We start from the raw sequence: 25,919 nt of genomic DNA, 5'->3' as shown, positions 1-25,919 counted from the left end.
AAAGGACACTATTTCATTCTGTTTTATGTCTAGATCATATTAGAATGTGTATCTATGCCATATTTTCCTTTTCTGTTATCTGACAGTGGGCGTCTAAATTGATTTCTTATCTTAGCTATTGCAGGTAGTCCCATAATAAACATGGGCATGTGATAAACATCTCTTCATATGCTGATTTCATTTCCTTTGATGTTTACTCACAGGTGAGATATGTACATTTTACAGCAGTAGATCAAGTATTTTTTTTTTTTGGTTTGTGTTTTGAGAAACCTCTATACAGTTCTCTATAATGACCTTACTAATTTTAATTCCTACCACCAGTGTATAAGAAGTGAGTTTCTCCCTCTGGGGAAGGGTGCAAGATGCAGGGATGGTAGTTCCTAGGCTCAGGTCTACCACGAGCAGTCTCTGTGTCCTTGTCCTATCCTGGACACTGCATCTCCAACTGTATGTTTTCAAAACATACAAGTCATGGAATATACTGAATTCCTCAAAGTCACAGATTCCCAATTGGCCTGAGTGTGTCTATTTAGCATTACGAGTAATTTTCTTGCATAAAATTATTAGTTTAAGTATTTCTCAATCATAGCAGCACATGAAAATATTTGTTCTTTCTTTTTTCTAGTAGCTGGTAACTGGACAGCAACCTAGTACATTTAAATCATAACTCCAGGGTGCTTACTAGAAAAGAAGAAATATCAATATTTTCTGTTTTATCTGTTATTGGAAGAAAGCCTCCTCGAGAGATGAAAGTCCACTCAGCTTACTGTTTGTTTATGTGTCAAAGTGTTACTTATTGGATTAGCAGGAGACCATAAAAGTTTGGATAGCAAGGTCACAGTTATCTCAGTAGGAAGAGAAGACTCCAATGGATCCAGTGGTGGCCCTGGTCCTTGGTGTCTCCTGTCTGCTTCTCCTCTCACTGTGGAGACACAGATCAGGGAGGGGGAAGCTCCCTTCTGGGCCCACTCCTCTCCCAATTATTGGAAATATCCTGCAGATAGATGTTAAGGACATCAGCAAATCCTTAACGCATGTAAGTATGCTTTGTGCTCCTTCAGTGGCTTGTGAAGGCAAGTCAGTTGACCACTGTTTTTAAAGATAGTATACTTCTGGAGGCAACTATTTTCACAGATGAAAATACTTCCTGTAAACCTTGAAGTCATGTGCCATATTAGCTCCATGTTTTATACAAGATTGCTATGAGTATAGAACTTCTCTGCAGAATCAACAATTATGCCTGAAAGCAAAGAAATAGTGTAAGGATTTCTGCAATAGCATGAGGTCAGATATAGCAAAAGAAATGAAAATAACACAATGAGTCAGTGTCCAATTGATGATATCAGAATCTTTTGGTTGCTGCAGAAATTCTTTGCCTGGGGCTAGGAATAGAGAAGGGTAGAAGAAATGGTTCTTCCAGTGGATGTTCATGTCTTGGTTCTGCCTCTGCAGTGCGTACTCTGTGTAATAGCTGCAGACCCCAACCATCACTGGGCATTTGGATCAAGCATGCTACCTTAAAAATACGACTTTCTAGGGTTCACCATGGGGCTATCAGCATCTTCTGGAAAGAGCTTTGAAGGTGATCCTGAGCAGTCTCTTGGGTATTGATTCCAAGGTGGGCACGGGGGTGTGATCAAGTGCTCGAGCATCAAATGTTGATTCAGTGATGTTCCAATTTTGTTCTCTTATCTTAGCTGTGGAACCCTGGAAATGAATTTGGAATTCTCTGATCTCATTTTCTTTGTTAATGAAACAGGGCAAATAAGAATGCCGAATGCATTGATGTGAGGATTAATTTTAATCTGTGTATGAAAAGCCTTGAAATTGTATGGCACATCAGAAGCCTTCCATCAAAGGCAGCTATCATGATCATTTATACATTAAATTCAGAAATATGTCCATCTCTGTTTGGTAGAATAAAACCATAAAAGGATGATGATAATATCAGCCAGAATCAGCATAATGCATGGTTTAGGGAGTGATTTGGTTTGCTAATATTTGCATTTTTTTCCCCATTTCCAGTTGTCAAAAGTCTATGGCCCTGTGTTCACTCTGTATTTGGGCATGAAGCCCATTGTGGTGTTGCATGGATATGAAGCTGTGAAGGAAGCCCTGGTTGATAATGGGGAGGAATTTGCTGGAAGAGACTCTATCCCAATTTTAAAAAGAAGTAAGAACAACTTTGGTAAGTGCACGTGCATGTGTGTGTTTTGCAGTGGTCATTGGGATGAGCAGCGTGAAGAAAAGAGACCAGAAGGGCTCCTGAGGCAGAGCTTGGCCATCCCTGTGGTGTCCCCCATTAGCTTCCCTGCCTTGTTGGGTCTCCCTTCTAATCTCTTTCCTCTACTTGTAGGTATCATTTTTAGCAATGGAAAGACATGGAAGGAGATAAGACGCTTCTCTCTAATGACCCTGAGGAATTTTGGGATGGGGAAGAGAAGCATTGAGGACCGTGTTCAAGAGGAAGCCCGCTGCCTTGTGGAGGAGTTGAGGAAAACCAATGGTGGGTGCCTGTTTGTGTCACTGACCTTAACAGAGTGCCCTCTTCTCTATTGACTTTCTTGGCAGCATTTCAGTTGAGTGAGCACTCTCATTATGGGCCCTGGTTGTGACCCCATGTGGGACAGGGATGGTTTTAAAAAGGGACAGGACATGTTTGTTTATCAATGTTGCCTGGGTAGTGATGTGCCTTGGCCTGCAATTGGGGTGTAAAAATTCTTTTGATCTGTTTCTGTTCTGAATATTTTTATTTTTCTTTCCAATCAGAAATTATGAACTTAGTAGGTGATTGTTTTTTTTTTTCCCTAAAGAGTTAAGGAGCAGTGTTTTCCCTTAGTGTAAATGAGGGCAACCTACTCCGTATCATGCCAGTAGAAAACACTTGGTAAGTGATGGGGAGGCAGTGACAACACCACTCCTTCATGGAATCCCAGCTCGTCACCATCTGATTTCCTTAAGTTGGACAGTACTTGTGTGAGCAGCTTCACCAACATGGCTCAGGGTTTCTTCCAGGTCCAGGCTGCAGCTTTGGCCAGTCATGGTGTAATGTATGCTTTTAATTGATTAGCTTTATCTTCATAAAATTCTCATTAATTATTTCTCTCTAAATGCTGAATGATTTTTTATAAATAATCACAAACTACATCTTCTTACCATATTTAGTGTTTTGATTTACATAAATATCTGTTTTCATAAAAATCTACAAAGTACACAGACATTTATAAAATGGTTTCTTTAACTAGATTTTGAAGACTATCAGTGTCTCCTTACATAGTCTCTCCTAATAGAATGTTAACTCTGTTTTCAGTTTTCCATTTGTTTCTTCCCCTGTTTGTTGGATTTGGTGTTAGAAATTATGGTCCTTATTTTCCTCCTACTGCCAACTCTACTCACCTGTGAAGTGTCTGTCATCGTGAATGTGATTATCAGCTTGGATACCAAATGACCTTGTTTTCACATTTTCTGATTCAAATGAAATGGAAGAAAAGATTAAAAATTCAATTTTACCAGTGCACGACACACATGTATACACACTCCAAATTCCCAAGACTCTGCAAGTTATCTTCCACCTCCATGGATAAAAATATCACATTTCTAAAAGCTTAGAGCTCTGCAATATTTAAAATGCTTGCACACAGCATCTAACAGAAACTTTTTCTATTTTTCAAATGCCCTCCTATTTTTTCAAACTGGCTTTGATTCTTGTCTCCCTTATTTAAGGTCCACAGGTATGAATTTGCGAGCTCATACATATAAATTGGTACCTATTATTTGATTATAGCAATTTATCTTACAGATTCCCCACAAAAAGGAGCACTTCCTATACTTTTGATTTCATTTCCTGTAAAATAATATACTTAATGTATGAGATGGACAGATTTCACAATGATTAAAATATACCTTTTTTTCTTTCATTCTTTCTTTTTTAATTGTTGATAGACCTTTGTTTTATGTATTTATGTGCAGTTCTGACAATAGAACCCAGTGCCTCACACATACTAGGCAAGCACTCTACCACTGAGCCACAGTAAAATTCATTTTTTAAACTTTTAAATGAGAAATAATATGTGTCTCTTAGTTTTGCATTTTTGATTGCCTTACCTGGGGTTTATATTTTGAATAAAAGTTGTTTATTTTAGCAAAGAAATCTAACCCACTTATTGATATTACTTTATCTTCTCAAATATCACACACATTTTGCTTTTCTCATTTTTCCCCTATATGCCTGAACTCACCCACAATCTCACTTTAGTTCCTCTCTACTGGTTCAACACAGAATTCTTTCTTCCATTTATTACACATAAAAAAGTTTCCAGGCCCACAGCATAGCCTCCTTCTGTATCTCATTGCTGTATTTTCCATAGGCTTTACAGACAGATGTGATTATGTTCTGAAAACTTGAATTATTATGTTTAAGATGGTCTTTTGCCTTTAATAATTATCCCTTGGTTGGGCATGGTTGGGCAAGCTTGTAATGGCAGTGACTTGAAGGCTGATACAGGATGATCGCTAGTTCAAGGCCAGCCTCAGCAAGTTAGGGAGACCCTAAGAAACTTAGAAAACCTTGTCTAAAAATATAAAAGAAAAAAAGGGTTGGGGACGTAGTTCAGTGCTAAAGTGCTCTTGGGCTCAATACTCTGTCCAGAAAACCCCAAGGGCTAAAGAGGTGTAAGTAAAAGCAGTGGATGTGAACTAAGTATTGTAAACTCCATTATTTAACATGTTAGGTTTTCAGGGCCTACTCAGAGTTAGGTAAAAGTGATTCTTTGTTCTTTTTGGTACTGAAGATTGAACCTGGGGCACTTTACCAGTGAGCCATGTCTCCAGCCCCCTTTATTTTTTATTTTGAAACAGGGTCTTGCTAATTCTTAGGGCTTTGTTAAGTCCTTAGGGCCTCACTAAGTTGCTGAGGCTGGCCTCAAACTTGCAATCCTCCTCCCTCATCTTTCAACACCTCTTGGATTATAGGCATGTGCCATTACACTTGGCAATTCTTTGTTTTAATGCATGTGAACATTTTGCTGTCAGGTGCTCTGTATACAATATCCTGTTTAAAATATGTACATAATTTATACCTGTGTTTCTGCTCTGGATACTGGACTTGTTAAGTAGAAAGTTCAGTCATTTTTTAATATTTATTTTTTAGTTTTATGTGGACACACTATCTTTATTTTATTTTTATGTGGTGCTGAGAATCGAACCCAGTGCCTCCTACATGCTAGGCGAACACTCTACCACGGAGCCACGACCCCAGCCCCAGAAAGATAAGTCTTTGTCTTCCCAAATACCAGAATGTTGCAGTATAAAGTGTATAAGTAAAGGCAGTGGACATGAGCTGAGTATATTAAACTCATTTATTTAGGTAGCGGGGCTCTAACGGCCAATTTTAAAGATATTTTAAAATCCTTTCCAATTCTTTTTTATTGAAATATTTTTATTAATTTTTAATTTTTTTGATAGTTGTCCTTTTAAGTTATACATGATCATAGAATGTATTTTGACTCATTTCCAATTCTTTAGGCTCACCCTGTGATCCCACCTTCATCCTGGGCTGCGCTCCTTGCAATGTGATCTGCTCCATTATTTTCAAGAACCGGTATGAGTACCAAGATCCAGATTTTCTCACCTTGGTGAACAAGTTAAATGACAATGTCAGGATTCTGAGCTCTGCATGGGCGCAAGTGAGGCCAAAATCCATTCTCCCTTAGAAAACACTTTAGTCTTTTTTTCTTCAGACACATCCAAAATAGTATATGGTGCATGAGGTGATGTGATTGCTTGGATTGTACTGTCTTGCCTAGAGCTATGGAGCAAGTATCTGGGAAAGGGTTTGAATTCTTTATTTGGCATGCAGGAATATGAAGGTGCACGTATAGAGCTGGCTTTTAGCCCACTCCAGTGAGTGGATATTTCTTTACATATCAAAAGCCTTGTTTTGTAAGGCTCTTGGTGACTGCCCAAAGGATGACCATGTCACTCAGTGGACATCCTAGGACTTTTTGAAAGCTCCCATTGCCCACAAGGCCTGCCCAGCAATCAACACTTGGAGGACTTTTCATCCAAACATGTGGCAGGAATATCTCAATTCAGAAAAAGTATATTTTCTGGAAGTAAAGAGAATAATAGGGACAATGAAACTTTGAGGAATCACTGAGTGGGGTAGGGGTTTTGATGTGCAGCTGCTATCCTAGCTAAAAAGATCATTGGGTTAGGAGACACTGCTCTAGAGGACAGTGGAGCTCCATGTTTTTTTGGGCCACCTCATTCCACATGTGAAGCTGGTTGATAGAAATAAAAAAGCAGGGACTAGTGTTGTGTTCTAAATCAATGTTCCCCATATCCCTTAATGTTTTTTGTTATCTATGAAAAGTGAATCACATTAATTCATGCTGTCATATTTCATGTTTCGGGGAACTGATGGAGAAAACAAGTGAAGTTGTATAAAATTAAGTTTTAGAATTAAGAAGTTTTATAAATTTCAGGAATGATTATCACTTGTGATGCTCTGGTAAGAAAATTCTCCCATAAATCATTCTATAAGAATGATTGAATTATATATTTTTCAGTAACAATGACACCTCAAGATAGACCCAAATTTTATTTACATATAGAGCTATAAGTTCTTATGAAAGCTGGCAACATGTCACCTATGTGTTAATTAAGTACTTTTTATAAATATATTATTGTTTTCTCTTCTAGGTCTACAATAATTTCCCTGCTCTCATTGATTATCTTCCAGGAAGTCATCACATTTTGTTCAAAAATACTGATTATATTAGAAATTATATTATGGAGAAAGTAAAAGAACATGAAGAATCCCTGGATGTTAACGATCCTCGGGATTTCATTGACTGTTTCCTGATAAAAATGGCTCAGGTAAAGTGTTGCCATCAGCCTAGTTTTTTGATTCCTTGATCATGTTGTGGTTTTCTGAGCCACTTTAAATTTGTAGAAATGTTACATGATCAGGACAATAGTGCTTATGAAGCACTTTGATGACCCAGTGTATCATGAATCTCCAGGAAGCATCAGGGAAAACATGCAATTATTAAATAATCAGAGTATTCTGACTCTATTCTTTAGATAAAAATCTATGTGAGGAGAAAGAATGCACACCTAGGTTTTTGAGAGAGTTAATAAATACACAAATTGTCAGTTAGACTGACTCAAAGAAAGAAGAGATGACACAAATTAATAATGAAACAAAAGGAAGGATGTGGCTGCCGAAGAGACAATTTCCAATCAAGTTATAACATATAAAATACCTCGCCATGACATGAGGATGGAGTTCATCTCTGCACAGGTTTTGGGGACATAGAAAGAAGCAGCTTACCCCAGGTGCACCACCTGAATGTCCTGTGGACTGAAACAGACCTTGACATGTGCAGCGTGGACAGAAGAGTAAATTGAAGATGTGTTGAGTCTTGTAGATGGTGGTGTGGGCAAGATTGGTGCAGAGAAGAGAGAAGCCTTGTTGAATGCAGCTTTAAATGAAGTCACATATACCACAGAGTTAGAGATGGTGTCTGTCAGGGACCCTGTAAACAGGAATGTGCTGTCACTGCAGCATGAGTTAATAGGGTATTTATTTCCATTGAATTTCCTTGGCACCCTGTCAACGACCAGTTACTATAAATGTGAGGCTTTGTATGTGGACTCTCATGCTGCTCCACGATGGGTATGTCCACCCTATGCCAGGAGGTTCAGCATCCTGACGTCTTGTCCTCTTCAGTGTTCCTGTGTTTCATGTTTTGAAATAGGAATATGAGTTCTCCAACTGTGTTTTTGGTGTTCAGGATTTTAGGCAATTCTAGGTCCCTTGAATTTCCATATCAATTTCAAGATGAGATTGTCAGTTTCAGCAAAAACCCAGTGTGGAATTATGACATGAATTGCAATAAATTTGTGTCTCATCATTGTCATTTAGAAAATTGAGATGAAATTCACATACCATATAGTGAACCTTCTTGAAGTTAACTTTATTGGTATTTATAGCATTTACTGTATTCTGTGATCGTATCTGTCTCCAGTTTCAAAACCTATTAATTTTTTCTCAAAAGTATACGTACCATGAAATGAACACATCCCTCTTCCACACCCCTACACTCTGATTTCTGTCTGCATGGGTCTTCCCATCGTGGATAAATAATGAAAGACCTTGTGGCACATGCAACCTTTTGTTTCTGGCTTCTTTTATTCTATATAATGCATTGGAGACTCATCTAAGTTGTAGCAAGTATCACCATTTTGCTCTTTTGTGTGGCTGAGTGCTTATCTTTTTTATTGGTGTACATACTATGATTTAAAATTTTTGATAGAATCCACCAGTATATCACACAATCCACCTTTCTTTTGGGGGGAGTTTGATTACAAATTGTCTATCTTAAGTTGTTGCAGTTGATCATGTTTTGCATACTGACCTTGAATCAGTTTGTAATTTGTGTTTCTATTAAATTTTCCTGTTATTCAGATTATCTTATTCGCTGTTGTACAGTAATTTAAGGTAATATCTTGTTGCCATTTTTATTTCTGTAAAATCAGTAGTTTCCTGCTATCATGTCTGAATTTAGTGGTTGGTGTCTTCTCTCTATTTGTACTTAGTCCAGCTAATGGTTTCGGACAATTGCTTACAGTTTCTGAGAAGCAGTATTTGGTTTGAGTGAGTATTCAGCTGTTTTCCCACTCTGTTTTTCATTTCTTGTTTTCCCCTCTCACAATCACATTGCCTTTCTAAGAGGTAATGAAGCTCTGTTTTTCCTTTCTGTGGGCTTTGCATTCAGCCTGCTCTTATCTTCCTAGTCCCAGGTTGAGAAGTTACATTGTACTTGAGCTCTTGTCTTCTCTTTGATTGTAAGTACTCTACCCTTCTAAGTTTCCCACTAAGAACTGGTTTTTGCTTCCTGTCAGTGTTTTGTTGTATTGTATCTTGTTTCCTTTACATTTCAGTCCTATCTAGTTTTCCTAGTGATTCCCTCTTTAACCCATTAGTTGTGTATTGGAAGATTTTCCTTCTCTCCTTGAATTCTAGTTGCATTCCATTGGGATCAGGGAAGATATTTTCTATGATCATGTGATTTTAAAATTTATCGAGAATTGTGTATGTCCCACCACCTGGACTGTCCTGGAGAATAGAAGGGTTTATGTTCTCCTGAGAAGAATGCATAATCTTCTCTTTTCTCTTCATTTGTAATGTTTACCTCATACAAGTTGAGCTCAATTGATGGATGGATATGCAGGTGCACAATAACATTACATATTTTTGATAATGTCTTAACTGATCAACATTTTTCTATTGAAACTTTAAAATTTCCTCTCTTTTTCTTTGTTTTTAATTTTTTTCTTATTATTTACCATGTGGTTTTCTTTTAACATGGTCAATGTTAATAGTCCAGGTTGAGTTGATTCTAAGCTTCAAATTGCACACAGATAGTGTTACTCCCATGCAAACTCATCTCTTTTTTTGTTGTTATTAGTCACAATCTATATCTTTAAATAGGTTCCAGTATAAAAAAACAGTTGTGTTTTTTTGCATATTTCTTTGTTATAGAAACTAAAAAACTACATAGAAATAAAAGAGTATCAGAGCATATTTTCTATTAAACCATGTAGTTATTATTAATAATGATAATTATTTCTTAATATGGCCTTGGTTTATTATCTAGTGTTCTTTTGCTTTTTATTTCCTCCCATATTTTATTGTTGCATAATGTTGCATTTAATGGTGGGATTCATTTTTTTCATATAAGTACATGCACACAGTATAACATTATGATTTGGCCAATAACATTCCCCAGTATTTCCCCTTTTCCTTCCCTCTTCCCTCCCCATGATCACTTTCCTCTACTATACTGATATCCCTTCCATTTCCATGAGATCCCACCACAACATTTTTTCCTTTTTCCTATGTAGCTTTCACATATGACTGAAAACACACGACACTTGATTCTCTTATGCTGTATATGAGAATAGCAATTTCTGCATGTTTTCAGGCTCTATTTGCATGGTATTTCCGTCTTTTCACATTCAGCCTGTGGATGTATTTGCCTATAATTTGAGTCTCTTGCAAATCATATATAATTTGATCTTTTTAAAAAAATCCATTCTGGCAGCCTATGTGTTTTACTTAGGGGAGCTGAGACCATTTACACTCAATGTTATTGTATAGAGTTGATTATTCATTGCTGGCATTTTGCTTTATTTATAATGTTTAATTTGGTCCTTTTCCTCATTTGCTTAGCTGTTCTTCAAATGAAATTTATTCTTTTGTGAGACTTGGATTTGTTTTTGATTTTTTTCTGTATAGTATTTCTTTCTGTATTTTCACTAGTAACAGCTTAGTAGTCATTAATTTTTTTAGTTTCTGCTTATCTCAGAAGGTTTTTGTTCTGCTAAAATTCTGCTGGATCGTTTTGCTAAATGTAGCAATATTGGTTGGCAGTTATTTTCTTTCAGGCCCTTGAAATACATCATTCCAAGTCCTTCTGTATTTTAGAGTGTGACCTCAGAAATTAAAAGTAACTCTGATTGCCTTTCTTCTAAATGTGACATGAATTTTTTTCTTGAGTGTTTTAACATTCTATCCTTGGTCTATATGATAGGTATTTTCATTATAATGTTTTGTGGAGAGTTTCTTTTTTCAATCTTGTATATTTTGGTTTCTGAATGTATCCTGTGTCTTGATGGCCATCTTGCTCTCTGCATTTGGAAAAATTTCTGTTATTATTTACCTGAAAAGGCTATCAATTCCATTAGCCCACAGTTCCCACTGCTCTTCAATTCTAATGATTCTTAAATTTGGTTTCTTAGTGTTGTTCCAGAGTTTTTGTATATTCTGGTCATGGCTACTTCTTTTCTTTTCTTTAACAATGTTTGAATTTTTAAGACTGACCATTTTTTTCAGCATCTGTCTTCAGCATCATTTACTCTACAGAGAGACAGCAGGCACCAATTTTACTACTGTCTGCTTTTGCTTTGATTGTTGCTATGTTTGTTTCCCTCTTTCCTGTGAGATGATGGTAATCTACAGGGAAGTAGAAATTTATGGGATAGAAATTCTCCTGCTGAACTAAACCTGATGATGAAAAGGGCACCTTTCTGTACACATAAATTACCAGAGTTCATCTCTAGCTTATTACAATAAATAGAAGAGAAAAACCAGTAATAGCCCTAAGTAGGAATGGCTAATGGAGGGCCTTTAGGTCTCACTCATAGAAATTCATTGCTACAGCAAAAACAGTGAATTAACATAAAGTTTCTTTATATCCCAACTATGAGGGGGTCTCAATCTCGAGAAGTCCAGGACACTTTGGCAAGAGAAGACTGTGCCTTAAAAAGGCCTACACATAAGAGTGGTAAAGAAATCCACTTGAACAGATGCATACAACAACACAGGAATACAAGATATATGAAAATACAAGGTAACACATAGCTGAAAAAGTTCATAATTCACTAGCTACTGACCCCAAAGATACTGAAGTGGATGAAATATTTAATAAATAAATACAATGAATGACTATAATATGATCAGTCAATACCAAGAAAATATAGAAAAACAGCTGTGTGAATTAAGGAAGTCAGTAGAGGATGTGAATAAAAAATTTATGTAATTTATCATTGAGAATTGGAATTTACCATTGCAATTGGATGACTCATTAAGGAAGAGCATTTTTCTGTTACAGCAATTGCTGAATAGCATGATGAAGGCTACAGCAAATCATTTACTTGAGAGTTGTTCCAAATAATTTTTGCAAAATCTATATTTCTGCAGACAATTAATCACATTTTTGTTATGTCAGAGCAGTAAAAGAAGGCTGATGGTGATTTTCCTAAGTCCTGTGATCCAATAAGTAAAGAAGAGGAAATCATTGTTTAAATTCTTCATGTATTGCCAGTGGGGATGTCACTGGAGTCCATAATGTTTGAAGCAGCGGCCAGGCTCTGTGTGGACCATCAACAATCAAAAGATGCAACACTGGTTATTGGAGGAACCTGTTCCTAATTTTGGCGAGGAACAAGCAGGCTGCACGGAAACACACTACAGTATGCCCACAACTCTTTATCCCAGAATTGGGGAATAGGGAGTGTCAGCTTCTATTTGAAATGCAAATTTACTGTAATTTTTCAGACCCTTTCCTTATGAACTACTGCTGGATGGTGAAGATCTTTGCCTAGACAACACAACTCCCTAGAAGTTTCTTTATATGGGTTACGTGAGGTTGACAGTTGTTTTCTTGGAAAGGCCAGTTCCTGGAAGATCTGATCTATGATGTTTGTGACATCACTAAGTAATGATTCCATAGCAATGTTAATATTTGATTGTGTAGCATGGAATGTGTGCCCATTTATTTAGTTTTAAAATAATTTTGTAGGGGCTGGAGCTATAGCTCAGTGGTAGAGCATCTGCCTTGCACAGGTGAGGCACTGGGTTCGATCTTTAGCACCATATAAAAATAAATGAAGATATAGAAAAAAATGAAAATGAGTATTAAAAAAGAATTTTCTATATGGTTTATACAAGGCTAATTGTGATTGCATATATGCCTATATAAAGTAACTCTCCAAATTCATCTTAGGTGATAGAAACATTAACATTGGTTTTAGAGCGCACCAGTTAACATTGGTCTATGACTGTTAACTTGAGACTTAATTGATGAACTTTGACTTAACAGGCTCAATATGAAGTAGGTATTTCCAAGACATATACTGAGCTTGGTTACCCAGTATGTGTGTTGAAAGAGATTAGTTTGTTTTGATGGTGTTAATTACATATGTGAAGCATAACATAGCCATATAGAGATTATGAATGTACCATGTTAGCCCTGGAACTAGCTGTCAAATAATGTATTTTTTATAATAATGATCCCCTTTACTCAGTATTTAAACAGCTATGATGTTTTCAATTCATTTTCATAGTCTTTTCAGTCCAAAACTTTATCTTTTGCATCTGTTTACCCCTTCGCTGTCATATATCCCATTTGGACAGTTAATGTGTCAACTTCTTGTCTTTATGGTTTAGTGACTTTTCAATTAATGCATTTTTATTCTTGTCCCCTAGACCATATATCTGTTCTTTCCCTTGTTCATTACATTAGTGCTGGCCCATCCTGTCTTGGTGAACCTGTTCTCTTTCCCTCTGATAACTTCTAGGATTTGCTACAATGCTGTTCTCATAATTGGTACTTTATGAAAATTGTGGGTTCTATTGAGACTTTTTCAATTTTTGACGGAAGAGAAATGAAAACTCCTGTTCAGACTTATAACATCTACCACGATGTAGTACTCATTCACCTATTTTCTGTAATACAAATAAAAAAGCCTTTTATTTTTGACTCCCTATTTAAGATTGGGGCATTCACTTTTATGATTAAGCCTTCACTTCCAGGGTGAGAGCCACCCGACATGCTCCTTCTGTTTTGGGGAAAGAAACATGTTACACAGCTCATCGATCACGCTGCATAGAATCTCAGGTAGGAAATAAAGTGTAGGAAAAGAAGTTTGGGTCAAGGGATATATAGTCTCTGCCATGACAACCAGTTAATGCTTGTAGTACTGCATGCTTCAGGGTCTGTGTTGGCCAACTTTACAACATTATGAGTTAATGTGGTTCACTGTATTTTCATCCATTGGCAAATGACTTGACATGTAATAGTATCAAATCATTCCTAGGAAAAGGACAATCAAGGGTTGGAGTATACGTATGAAAACTTGGTGACTGCTGCCTCTGATTTGTTTGGTGCTGGCACAGAGACAACAAGCACAACACTGAGATATGCTCTCCTGCTCCTGCTGAAGCACCCACAGGTCACAGGTATGAACACAGATGACGAGCAAGTGAACTGAGAGAGATGTTGGGAAGAAGTGCTTGGTCCTCACTTGTTTGTCTTATGGAAGCTTCACTGTTTAGTTTTCTCTGCCACCAAGTGTGATCAGGAGGAGGGCTGAGAAAGTGAAGAGAGCATGGCAGTAGGAGAGGCAGTGGAACCCTGGTGCAGTGTCTGCATTTCATTGGAGGTGATTTGTGGTGGCAGAGCCAGCATCAACGGGCATGGGAATGTCTCCTGTTTGTATCCCCAAATACCACTTGGTTCAGCAGATGAAGTCTTGAAGATGCCTCTCCTCATTCTGATAATTCTAATTCTGGGGTAGGGAAAAGGAAACTCCTTCTTGAAGCCTTGGTGGAAATCCTAGAATGTAATGAAGCTTCCTGAGATGATTCCTCACTTGGAAGTATTCTATTCATGTATATATGTCAGAAAGGTATTTTAATTTTGGCAGATCTGTTCCTAATTTTTTAATTCATCATTTCAACAGACTGCTTCCATAAAACTTGTGTTTCATGGAGTAAGAACCTTTCTTGAGGGGTGGTCAAAAATTTGATGTTTTATCAATACCACTTAAAAATCACCTTTAAAGGAATTTTGTTCATGCAGTAGCAATAAGCATAGTTTTTTGAGTCTTGTGTGATGATTCCACTAAAGGATGGCAACACAATTATTTGTTATACTCATTCTCTTTCAAGCAAGAGAGGACGTGAACAATAAACACTTTATATACTCTTCACCAAGTTTCTTAACATAGAAAGCAGATTCAAGGATGGTGATGGAATCTAAAAGGAGGATGGTCTGGTAACCTGAATATTCCAAGAAGAAAATTTATGAAGAAAGAAAAGCAAACTCTGTTCTTAGAACTCCAACAAGATTCTCTTGTTTGGAAATAACAGGAATCAATGAAGGGAAATTGAGGTTGAAAAGGGAGGCTTTTCTGCTCAGGCAAATCCCTTGTCAGCTAATAGCATTAAATCATTCTTTTCAAATCTTCACTCATCAGGTGACAAATATTTTCTTTGTAGGAAAAGAACTGTAAGGGAACATACCGAGCCTCAGAATCCATTTCCTAAGGGATCTTATGTAGTGGCAAAGAAAGATTGAGGTGTGGGGCTGAAAGGAAGCTTTGGAGAATCTGAGCTCTTCTTTCAACATCAGAAAAGTCATGTGCTTTCAAGGGAGGGAAGAACTGTGGAGTAAAGACTTTCATATTTTGCCATCTTAGTAGAAAATTCTTCCAATAATCCATCAGAGAGAGTGAAATAAAAGCATCCACCCAAAACACAGGGTTGTAGCATTGCATATCGCAAGGGATGAAGAATTCATTACAACATTCAGAGAAATATCCCATGACTTATGTGAAACACCAGAGCAGCACCAGAATTCTTACAAGTAACTAATATCTTATTATTTCATAAAATAGGTGTATTTCAGACCTGCACATTTGCCAAAATATTATACCAGTACCCCTATTTCTCAGAAAATTACTGGAGAATGTTGCATCTAAATGTCTATAAGTCAGGAAGCCATGGGCTCCAGGAATGGGATGAGAGTGTTGGGGAGACTGCTGGGTGCTGGACCTAGGAAGCAGCCTTCAGCATGAAGGTGGATGATGCAGATGACAGGAGAGAACTCAGGAGCAAAAGGGATGTGAGGAATAGTCTGAGGTTTCCGACGGCTGGACAATGATTCCTGCAGTATAAAACATCTACCTGAGCATCTTGAATAATCCTAACTCAAAATTGGAAAATGATGGGCTTACATAGAGAAACTGGGAGAAGACCAAGAAAGCACCAACAATGTAAAATAATCATAATTTCATATAACAGAAAGTATGTGTATACTATCAGAAGGTCGTACCTCATGGATGTTGATATAAGCAAAAATTGCCGTCTAATATATCCTCGTGAATAGAGTCTGGTGGGCAATCTCGTGTGTGTGTGTGTGTGTGTCCTTTCCCAATTTTGTGCTTAACTCATTGAGTTATGCAAACTCTCATTTCCACATACTTGGAAATCATTAAGTGCTGTGTAATAATGCACACACAAGAAACGGAGAATCATTGTTTGAATATGACTTTAAATTTCAGAACGAGGTGGTAGAGTGCTGAGTGTCTGTGGCTAATTGTGGGAGGATAGGGCTGGGATTGGGCTCATTTGTAGAGCGCTTTCCTGACATGTGTGAGGCACTGGGTTTGATTCTCTGCACCACATATAAATAAATGAATAAAATAAAGGTCCGTCAGCAACTAAAAAAAATATTTAAAAAAAAGATGTGGGAATATGATGGGAGTTCCACTGCAAATTGCTCTCATACAAAACCTTCATACATATATATCAATCTATTGTACTTTATATTAAACATAAATTATTTTCATGAAAATTTAATATTTGATTCCCATTTTCTTTCTGTCAGAACTGTAAATTCTTGATGTGTTTATATTCTGTTAAATTTTTTGAAAATATTATTTAGTTCTACTTATATTAATTCTGTGGGATGTTAATTTATAAGTATGGTCCTATTTTTTATTTTATTTACTTTATTTGCTTCTATCTACTTTAAAATGTAGTTTAATGAAGAGTGTATGTGTGTGTGTGTTTGTGTATATACATATATATATACACACTAGTGGCACTGTTTATATATGTAAGTGTGCCTCTGGGCATATCATTTATATTCATAATGCTATGATACTCAGTTGCTATGACAAAAGTGCCCTTTCTCTCCTATCCCCTCATTTCTTTCTTGTGTCTTACCAGCTAAAGTCCAGGAAGAGATTCAGTGTGTGATTGGCAGACACCGCAGCCCCTGCATGCAGGACAGAAACCGCATGCCCTACACAGATGCTGTGCTGTATGAGATCCAGAGATACATTAATCTCCTTCCAGTCAACGTGCCCCATGCAGTGACTTGTGATGTGAAATTCAGAAATTACCTCATTCCCAAGGTAAGCTTGTTTCTTCTGGGCTGCGCCTCAGTGTTCTTCCTGGTCCCAAATCCATAGCAGGATTGTAATTCTCTAACACACAGGATGAGACAAGTTGCAAAACATTTGGCTACTTAATGGCCTGTGTGTAGTTTCTAGTTTGGGTATAAAGCTTTCTAAGAAGTGGCTGTATCTGGCCATGTGAGCCTTCCAAATTGGTTTTACATTTTAAACATTGTTTTTGCCATTATTAAATGTCTACATTTCCATACCAAGGTTAAAAATTTCGTTGTCACAGGGTGTGGTGGCTCATGTAGCTTAGGAGGTTGAGGCAAGAGGAGTGCAGGTTGTAAGCCAGTCTTGGCAATTTAGCAAGGCTCTAAGTAACTTAGATAGACCCTGACTCAAAATATAAAATAAAAAATGGCTGGGGATGTAGCTCAGTAGTTAAGTAGTGTTGCATTCAATTTCTGATTAAAAAGCTAGTTTGTTATTTCCCCAAGTGATTTCTTAGGTTTTCCTCATGAGAACAATAAACCTATAGACAAATTAAGTAAGAATTGATATATCTTGACCTGTTGATTCTTTAAATTCATGATTATGTTCTCAATTTATTTTTGCTTCATATAATATTCTCAGTCATGTTTTTTTCAGTTCAGTGACTCATAAGTATTTTGTTAATTTTTCCTGTAAAATGAATATTTTTGTTCATGCTATGTCATTTAAACACATCTTTGCCTCTTCTTTCTAACTGGTGTGTGGGATTATATTTGATTTTATCATTGTGATGATGTTACCTCTCATAAACTTAATAACTTTCCTAGTAATTGCCAATGGTTTGCCTGAGATACATTTGAAATGTCTGTTTTTTTTTATCCTCTTGTCTGAGTCAATTTGATGTATTTCCTGTTTTTATATCCTTGATTTCTCTTTATTGCATTATTGCCCTTTTTAAGATTTCTCAATCACATTGAACAGAATACATGATTGCAGTCATTCTTTTTTAATTTCTTATCTACAGGAATGGTTAGAGGCTTTCTATCTCATTGCAGAGAAGGTTGTTTTACGTACAATTTGGTAGATGTTCTTTTTCAAATAAGGGAAATTTTCTTCTCTTAATTTCGTATAAACTTTGGTCAAGAATGTGTATACACAAATTGATTTTCAGCATCTGGGGGATAGATTATATGATATTGGATGGATTTTCTGCAGTAAATATGCAAACTGCAAATACATACACAGAGCTGGATTTGATCTATCACATGTTTTCATGTCTTCAGTGCTTATAACAGATTTTTTGTCAATAATTTTTCCTCCAAAAAATTTCTTTGATAATAGATATCAAGATAGTGCTGGCTGCATAAAAATATGTGAGAAATGTTCCTTGAAGTAGGTATGTTTCTTCTTTCTGATGGCCACTTTGTCATATGCTTGAAATGCCAAATCTTTTTTGGTGAAGAACTGGGTATCACATGGGGAAAAATATAAAATTTCAGAGCTTATATTCTTCCAGAAAGGGTTCACTTCTTTCCCATAAATGGAAAGAAGGTTGTAACGCTTCCTTCCCTCATCTTTACTAGGACAGTATATGAACATAATCAAATTGTGCTATTCCATTTCCTCTCTGTCTCCCATTTATGTAATCTATCTATCTATCTATCTATCTATCTATCTATCTATCTATCTATCTATCTATCCATCCATCCATTTACACAGGGGATCAAATACAGAACCTTGCACACACCAGGCAAAATTCTACCACTGGGCCTCATTTCCAGCATCCACATCTGAAGTCTTGAGATGATTTTTATCTGTGAAGTGCTAACATTCTTTCTACCACATGCTTTCTGTGTTCATCCTGAAAACCTACTTGCTGTTACAAAATAGATTTTAAAATTTGAGGTCAGGGCTGGGGATGTGGCTCAAGCGGTAGCGCGCTCGCCTGGCATGTGTGCGGCTCGGGTTTGATTCTCAGCACCATATACAAAAACAAAGATGTTTTGTCCGCTGAAAACTAAAAAAATAAATAATTCTCTCTCTCTCTTTAAAAAATTTGAGGTCAGAAAATATCACTATTATATTTAAAATAATACAAATAAGAATTGTCTTTTCATTGGAAAAATCTGGTAAGATTCATTAGGTTGCACATATTAAGGCTGTCCTGGGGAGAAGACTGATGGCTTCAGGGGAAGGAAGGCCATGGGGCTCGCTCTTGTATTTAGTATAAGGATTAGGACCTGAAATTACTCTCTTTCTAGCAGGGGAACAAGGAGGAGATGGTGTTTATTTCTTATTGGGATGAGAGGATAAAATTAATGAAAGTTGATTGCCTCCTTATGTGCAACTAAATGGGAAATAGACTGAAGAATCAGGGATTGTCAGTCCTCCTTATCCAACAAAGCATCTGCTTTGTGGACCTGCTTGATGATCCCATTCAGCTCACTGCTTGGCAGGTTATGATATGGCTGGTATCTTTGAAGTTTATAGAACTGTAGCCTCAAGAGAATGGTCCATTTATGCTCTTCCTTTGGAAAAGTCTGATGTAGAATTTTTCAATCCTTGGTTGCCATTTTCCAATTAGATAAATTATTTTTTCTTCCACAGGCTGAAATCACTGATGTCAGTGGAGATAACACTCTAATAGTGTTGACTAACTTCCTTTTGTAAATGTCTATAGCCAGTATGGACTTTGCAGGATACTAGGATTCTGTTGACATTTCTGAACTCTGCCATTGCAACATGGAAGCAGTTATAGGCAATCTATAGAGCATTCTATAGAACATGACCAAGTTCAATGTTATGGAAACTGAAATAATAAATTCACAAATATTTTTTCATGTAAAAATATTCTTCTTTTTCTTTCAATTTAAACATTCTTTGCTCACTGGTTATATGAAAACACATGGCAGGCTGCATTTTGTGGACTTTGTTGTTCAACCCTCTTATGAGACACACTGTTCCAGTAGACTTTCTATAATCATATGAGGTCAATTTGTGGATTTATGTCCTATCTGAAGAGAATTTGCAAAAACCAGTTCTCTTGTCTTTTTGTAAAAGTTGTGTTGCTTAGCTCTTAGTTAATTGACCAGTTTTTCTTTTACCTTTTGCTTATGGTGATATTGTTCTGCCTCATTTTTTTATTTGTGAATTTCCATATGTTCAAACAACTTTTTCTAAACATATATCCACATGCATCTTAAGAAAACTTTTTCATATATCACTACTTTAATTATACTTAAAGGAAGAATTTTAAAAGCAAATTGATACATGATTATATGTATTTATTTATTTTTGTGGTGCTGGGGATTGAACCCAGGGCCTTGTGCATGCCAGACAAATGCTTTTATGTTTTTTTGAAATATTAGGGGATTGAATTTTTCCCACTGGTATATTTTTTAAAAAAATTGGAATCTAAATAAAATTTAGAAGTGTATTTATACTTTAATATCTTTCCATTAAGGTATTTACTTATAGACTGGTGCCTCAAGTCATTTCAAGAATGATGATTTTCTCTTACACAGTAGTCATTGCATTTATACTCAGACATCATTCACACTATAATACTAACATAAGTCTATGATAAATTAGCCCATTAATTTTACAATCTTTTTGTAGATTTTTCTTGTACAATTTAGTGTCCAGTTAAAGAACAGACATGTAATGTGATTATCTTTTCTATTTACTCTCCTGTAATCAGGGGTAGTAGTTCCCTTTCCTGTACTTGTTTGTTTCCTTTCATCATGTTCGCCTTACCAAGGAATCCAGGACAGAAATCCAACATTCCTGAGGCTGGCTTTGTATGGTAGTTTTCTAGGGATTAGATTCTCATCGTGAATTTGGGAAGAAAACTACATAAATGTCAATGAAAGTGTCACTGAATCACATGGTGAGGTGGGAACACATGTCACTTATTCAATATAGCTTATACTAATTTTCTCAGGAAAGAAGGTGGTATCCAACAGATCTCTCCATTACAGAGCTTCTGCTCTTATAAGTAAGTGATAGACATCACATTATGGTCCTTCAGGACTATGTAAACATCCTGCTTATGAAATCACTCACCTAACTGTTCTAGCTTTGATTGATGCTCCTTGCTTGAACTGATATTCAGACGGAAGGCATTGTAAAATGATATTGCTGATTTTATTCTCTTTTGCTTTATGTAGTTTTGTCATATGGTTTCTCTCTCTGAAAATGTCACTGCTTGTTTTGGGACACAGTTTCCATTTTTCAGACCAGTAGATTGAGCTAAGTAATATCCATTGTGCCTTTCAGCTCCTGAATTCCTGCTTAAATTGATCTGTCTTTGTTATTTCCAGGGCACAGCCATATGGACCTCACTGACATCAGTGCTCCATGACAACAAAGAATTCCCCCACCCAGAGATATTCGACCCTGGGCACTTTCTAGATGAACGTGGCAACTTGAGGAAAAGTGACTACTTCATGCCTTTCTCATCAGGTATGTGAAATATTTGGGATCAGCTACTTCTTACCTGGTACCTCGTCTGGTTTTAGAACATTTGTTCTTTACATGAGCAGAGCACCATTGTGATACCAATGTACTCTCCCTGCTAAGCTTTTCTTCTGTAAGGTCAATCTCATTTAAATATTCCTCACCCACTAAGTGAAAGGCATCTCACTCCATGATGTTGGTTGGTTTCTAAATGTTGTTGTTCAACACCCTTCTTGCTCCGCTGTGGTGATGGTAGTCTCTACAAGCATGAGATCACATAGCAAAGGGCCTCTAGGGAAGCAGCTTAGTGAATAACTGATTGTATTCTGGTGTGACTAGTGCGCTGAGGTAGGGACGATTTCTGGGCTGGTTGGCTTACCAGGATAGGCTTCCAGGATGTTGGTCTATAATATTCCACTTGAGGTTTATAATTGAGTTTGTGTCTTCATAATTAATGATGTTTTGAGCTGATTGAAAAGAGTCACATAAAATGGAGAAAAGAAAAGGCAGGATATTTTTAAGGCAGCAATGAATCACCACAGAAGAACTTTTGTTCTCAGTCAGGGATGTCATAAATTGCCTGATAACCATCAGCTTATGGAAGAATTGGGGATGAGGGAAGAGACCCTACAATGACCACAGAGCATCCTGTTCTTCCTCCAGTTATGGTTATGTGTCTTGGATATTGAATCTCCCATCTGCAATGTGTTTAAAGATTCTTTGCTCATGGACTCTCCTTCCTTGATTCCATGACTCTAGATGTCTGCCTTACATGTTGCACTGTACATCCCATGATGATAAGTCAAGGAACCATTCTTCAAGTGTTCACATTTCAACAGGTTAGAAAATTAAGATGGACATGTAAAACTATGATTCCAGGTGTTTCATGGTTCCAAAAGAGCATGAGAATGATGTTGAGGATATCAAAAGTGGGCAAGATTTCAGTGGTTGAAGGGATCACAAAGAGTGTAAAGAGGACATGAATTTCCACTTGTGTCCTGAATGGAATGAAAGGAACTTGTGTCTTATATAAGAAGATTAGCATGATGTAAAAGATGAACATTCATGGTTCTTTGGAAATTCCAAAGGATTCTGTTAGAGGTGAGATTAGAGGGTTGAAGAATGAGGGCAAGGTCATGGAACATCAGAATGGGAATAGAAAATACAAGTAACAGATTTCTTTTCAGAAAAAAAATATACTTAGAAACTTCAAATTCAAAAGTGTCATTCCAGTGTAGGAATTCTAAATAAAGTGTTTGGCATAAAGCTGATACCTCCCAAAATACTGTTTGAATATTTGTTAAGATGGACAAAAAGTGTCTGCTCTTTTTCCATTTGTCCATCCAAACATTCAATCATTCATTAAATGTTTATTTATATTCTCATTTTTACATAAGAAGCACAGTGCTTGTCACTGTCCAAATGACACATAAGCATATTGTGTTTTTTGTTTGTTACAGGGAAACGTATGTGTGTGGGAGAGAGCCTGGCCCGCATGGAGCTATTTTTATTTCTGACTACTATTTTACAGCACTTTCATCTGAAATCTCAGGTTGACCCAAAGGAACTCGATACCACCCCAATAGCTAAAGGATTTGCCTCTCTTCCTCCCTTATACAAGATCTGCTTCATTCCTGTGTGAAACAGAGCAGACAATGTGGCTGCTGCTGTGCTCTTGTCTGCAGTCCCTTCCCCCAGGGCATCGTCCACATCCTTTCTCCATCTGTGATGCATTCTTGACCTCTCCCTCTGCATCTCCACATTCTATAGAGTAAGGGAACACACATCTTCCTTTATAGAGTTTTTTTTCTTTCTGGTCATTGTACAGATATACCTGCTCTTTCCTGTGTTCTGTAATACTTGTATTGACCACCCCAAGTAATAACATGGATCTAATGCTGAGTTATTGATACATTATCACTGTAAAACATCATGGTCATTTTAAATATGATCTGTCAGAACCATCTATTCTATGCATGTTCTTAATAAAATACGTAATTGATTTCTGGGTCAGTTCTCAAATTTCTCTTCTTTTGTGCATTATTGGTAAGAAAATAGAGTCCCAAGATCCAATTTGGTTCTCATAATGGTAGGCACAGTGAGGCAGTGGTCATTGAAGAAACCAGGGGAGATTAAAAAGTTCATAGAAACAAATGAATATGGAAACAGAATTTATGAGAACCCTTGGGACACATCAAAAGCAGGTTTAAGATGGAGGCTTATAGTTATAAGTGCCTACACTGGAAAAATAGATCTCCAGTAAATAACATAATGATGTATGTCAAGGATTAGAAAAACAAGGAGAAACCCAATTCCAAAGTGAGCATAAGAAAAGAAATAATAAAGACCAGGAAGAAATTAAATCGAGATTGAAAGCAGAGAATGAAGGATCAATGCAATAAAGGTTTACTTCTCTGAACAAATAGAGAAAATTGGGGAACCTTAGCCAAACTAACCAAAAGAAAGGGGGTACCCAAATATACTACATCAGACATAAGTATGGTGTCAGGGTCTAGAAGGAAATTCTCCTTCAAAGAACAGCCTTACATTTACAAGAAACAGCCCCCTGAGAGACATCCTGCCTGGGAGACATCCTGCAGCTACCTATCTTCCTGAAACATCCTGCGGTTATCTCACCTTGTGCAGACATCCAGCAAATGCCAATAAGAGAGCTTCCCCATCCCCAGCATATAAATACCTGTGTGTGCAGCTTGATCAGAACTCCTGTCTTGCTGTCATCCCTCGTGTCTCTTGTCCCTTCATTCCTCCCCGCCTAGGTTCGAGGCCCTCGTTGATGTCCTGCCGGTCGGGACAGTAAGGCATATTACAACAGATACCACTGAATTCTGGAATGTTTTAGAAATATTATATGTCCACAGATTGGATAATGTGGAAAGTTCTAGGCATACAACCTACCAAAGTGGAACCAAGAGATTGTAAGAAGCCTAAATATATCAAATAAAAAGCAATGATGTTGTTGGAAGTAATAAAAGCAGATAGACTCACCACCCAATTTCCCAGATTTTAAAAGAAGTACTAATACCAATTATCTTAAAACTATTCCACAAAGAGGAAAGGAAGGAATTCTTTCAAACTCTATGAAGCTAGTATTACCCTCTCACCAATTGTGAGGGACTGTGTGCACATAAAAACATGCACACACTATAAACCAAACCAATATTCTCGAGGAACACAGAGGCCACTATTCTCAATATAATACTTATATATCCAATTCCACATGACATTAAAAAAATCATGTACCATGAACAAGTTGATGTCATTTCAGGGACATAAGTTTGGTTAACCTTGGCAAATCAATAAATGTAATACACCACATAAATTGAATCAAAGGTGAAAATCCTAGATTATTTCAGTAATGCAGTAAAACCCTTCAATAAAATTCTGCATAAATTCATGATAAAAACCCTATAAAACCTAGTTACAGAAGGGTTATATCTTAACATAATAAGGGCTATCTATAACAAACCCATCGCCAATGTTGTTGTGGATGAGAAAAAAACTGAAAGCACATTCTTACTATGGGATAACCCTAGGTGTCCTTCAGCAGATGAATGAATAAAGACAGTGTGGCATATATACACAATTACTAAGCCATAAAGAATGACATTTTGGCATTTGACAGTAAATGGATGGAACTGGAGAATATCATTCTCAATTATAGAAGCCCCAAATGTCAAAGCTTGAATATTTTCTCTGATATGCAGAAGTTGATACAAAATAAGGGGGTGGGGAGATAAATAAAACCAAGAAATAAAGGGGGGGGGGGAAGGGGGAAGAAGGATTTCCTTACAACAGAGGAAAGATCAGTGGAGTAGAAGAAGGGGATTGAGGAGGAATAAGGGACGTGAAAAGGGAAAAACTGTGAAATGAATCTACTGTCTTGTCGAGAGCATCACGGAGTAAATATCTGGGAAAAGTTTCTGAGTTCTTTATTTTACATGCAGGAAAATGAAGGTGCATAAAAAGAGCTGGCTTCAAAGCCTTTTAGCCCATTGCAGTGAGTGGATATCCCTTTAAATCTCAAAAGCCCTGTTTCTGTAAGTCTTTTGGTGACTGCCCAAAGGATGACTGTGTCTCTCAGTGGACATCCTGGGACTTTTTGAAAGTTCCCATTGCCCACAAGATCTGCCCTGCAATATCAACACTTGGAGGCCTTTATATCAAAATATTTGACAGGAATACCTCAATTCAAGAAGAGAACATTTTCTGGAATTAAAGAGAATATTAGGGACAATGAAACTTTGAGGAATCACTGAGTGGGGTAGAGGTTTTTGTTGTTTAGCATTATCCTAGCGGAAAAGATCACTGGGTTAGGAGAGACAAAATGGTTGGTTTTATGATGTGTGGATCATAAAAACTCACAAATTTTCTCTGTCCTGAGTTGGCATGTTCTATACTCTGTCTAATTAACACTTGAATGATCTTTAGAAGTTGCCTAGCTGTTCTAGAGGACAGTTTGGCTTCATGTTACCTTTGGGCAACCTCCACTCCTAGAACACTTATTCCATGAGAAGGTTTTTAAATTTCTGAAATGATTATCACTTTTGATGCTGTGGCAAGAAAATTCTCCCATCAATCATTCTATAAGCTGAGAGAATTATATATTTTCAATAGAAATGGTACCTCTATCTTGAGGTCCAGATTTTATTTACATATAGAGCAATAAGTTCTTACTAGAGTTAAATAATTTT

General features: G+C 36.9%; 1 protein-coding gene and 1 pseudogene across 2 annotated transcripts; both read left to right on the top strand.

Annotated features, from left to right (window-relative positions):
- The first annotated feature begins 868 nt into the window (after positions 1–868).
- LOC114083802 (cytochrome P450 2C5-like) lies at positions 869–22,849 on the top strand. 2 transcript variants are annotated; one of them, XM_071610703.1, is made up of 9 exons: positions 869–1,036; positions 2,026–2,188; positions 2,357–2,506; positions 5,524–5,684; positions 6,703–6,879; positions 13,669–13,810; positions 16,586–16,773; positions 21,072–21,213; positions 22,668–22,849. In XM_071610703.1, the coding sequence occupies exons 1-9, from the start codon at positions 869–871 to the stop codon at positions 22,847–22,849; spliced, it is 1,473 nt and encodes a 490-aa protein (XP_071466804.1). The 2 variants fall into 2 exon arrangements, with proteins under 2 accessions (XP_071466804.1, XP_071466805.1); XM_071610704.1 differs by lacking the exon at positions 6,703–6,879.
- A 2,327-nt stretch (positions 22,850–25,176) lies between these two features.
- LOC139701347 (cytochrome P450 2C42-like) overlaps positions 25,177–25,919 on the top strand; it is a 93,026-nt pseudogene continuing 92,283 nt past the window's right edge.

Source organism: Marmota flaviventris, chromosome 4 (assembly GCF_047511675.1).
Source record: "Marmota flaviventris isolate mMarFla1 chromosome 4, mMarFla1.hap1, whole genome shotgun sequence".
NCBI classification, from domain to species: domain Eukaryota; kingdom Metazoa; phylum Chordata; class Mammalia; order Rodentia; family Sciuridae; genus Marmota; species Marmota flaviventris.
The sequence above is the reverse complement of the archived record's forward strand: the minus strand, read 5'-3'. Positions and strand labels throughout refer to the sequence as shown.

Bases quoted from the DNA above. Each gene is read 5' to 3' on its own strand.
- LOC114083802 (XM_071610703.1), top strand. From the start codon at position 869: ATGGATCCAGTGGTGGCCCTGGTCCTTGGTGTCTCCTGTCTGCTTCTC. The intron at 1,037-2,025 runs GTAAGTATGCTT...CCCCATTTCCAG, and splicing joins TCAGCAAATCCTTAACGCAT to TTGTCAAAAGTCTATGGCCC. The intron at 13,811-16,585 runs GTATGAACACAG...GTGTCTTACCAG, and splicing joins GAAGCACCCACAGGTCACAG to CTAAAGTCCAGGAAGAGATT.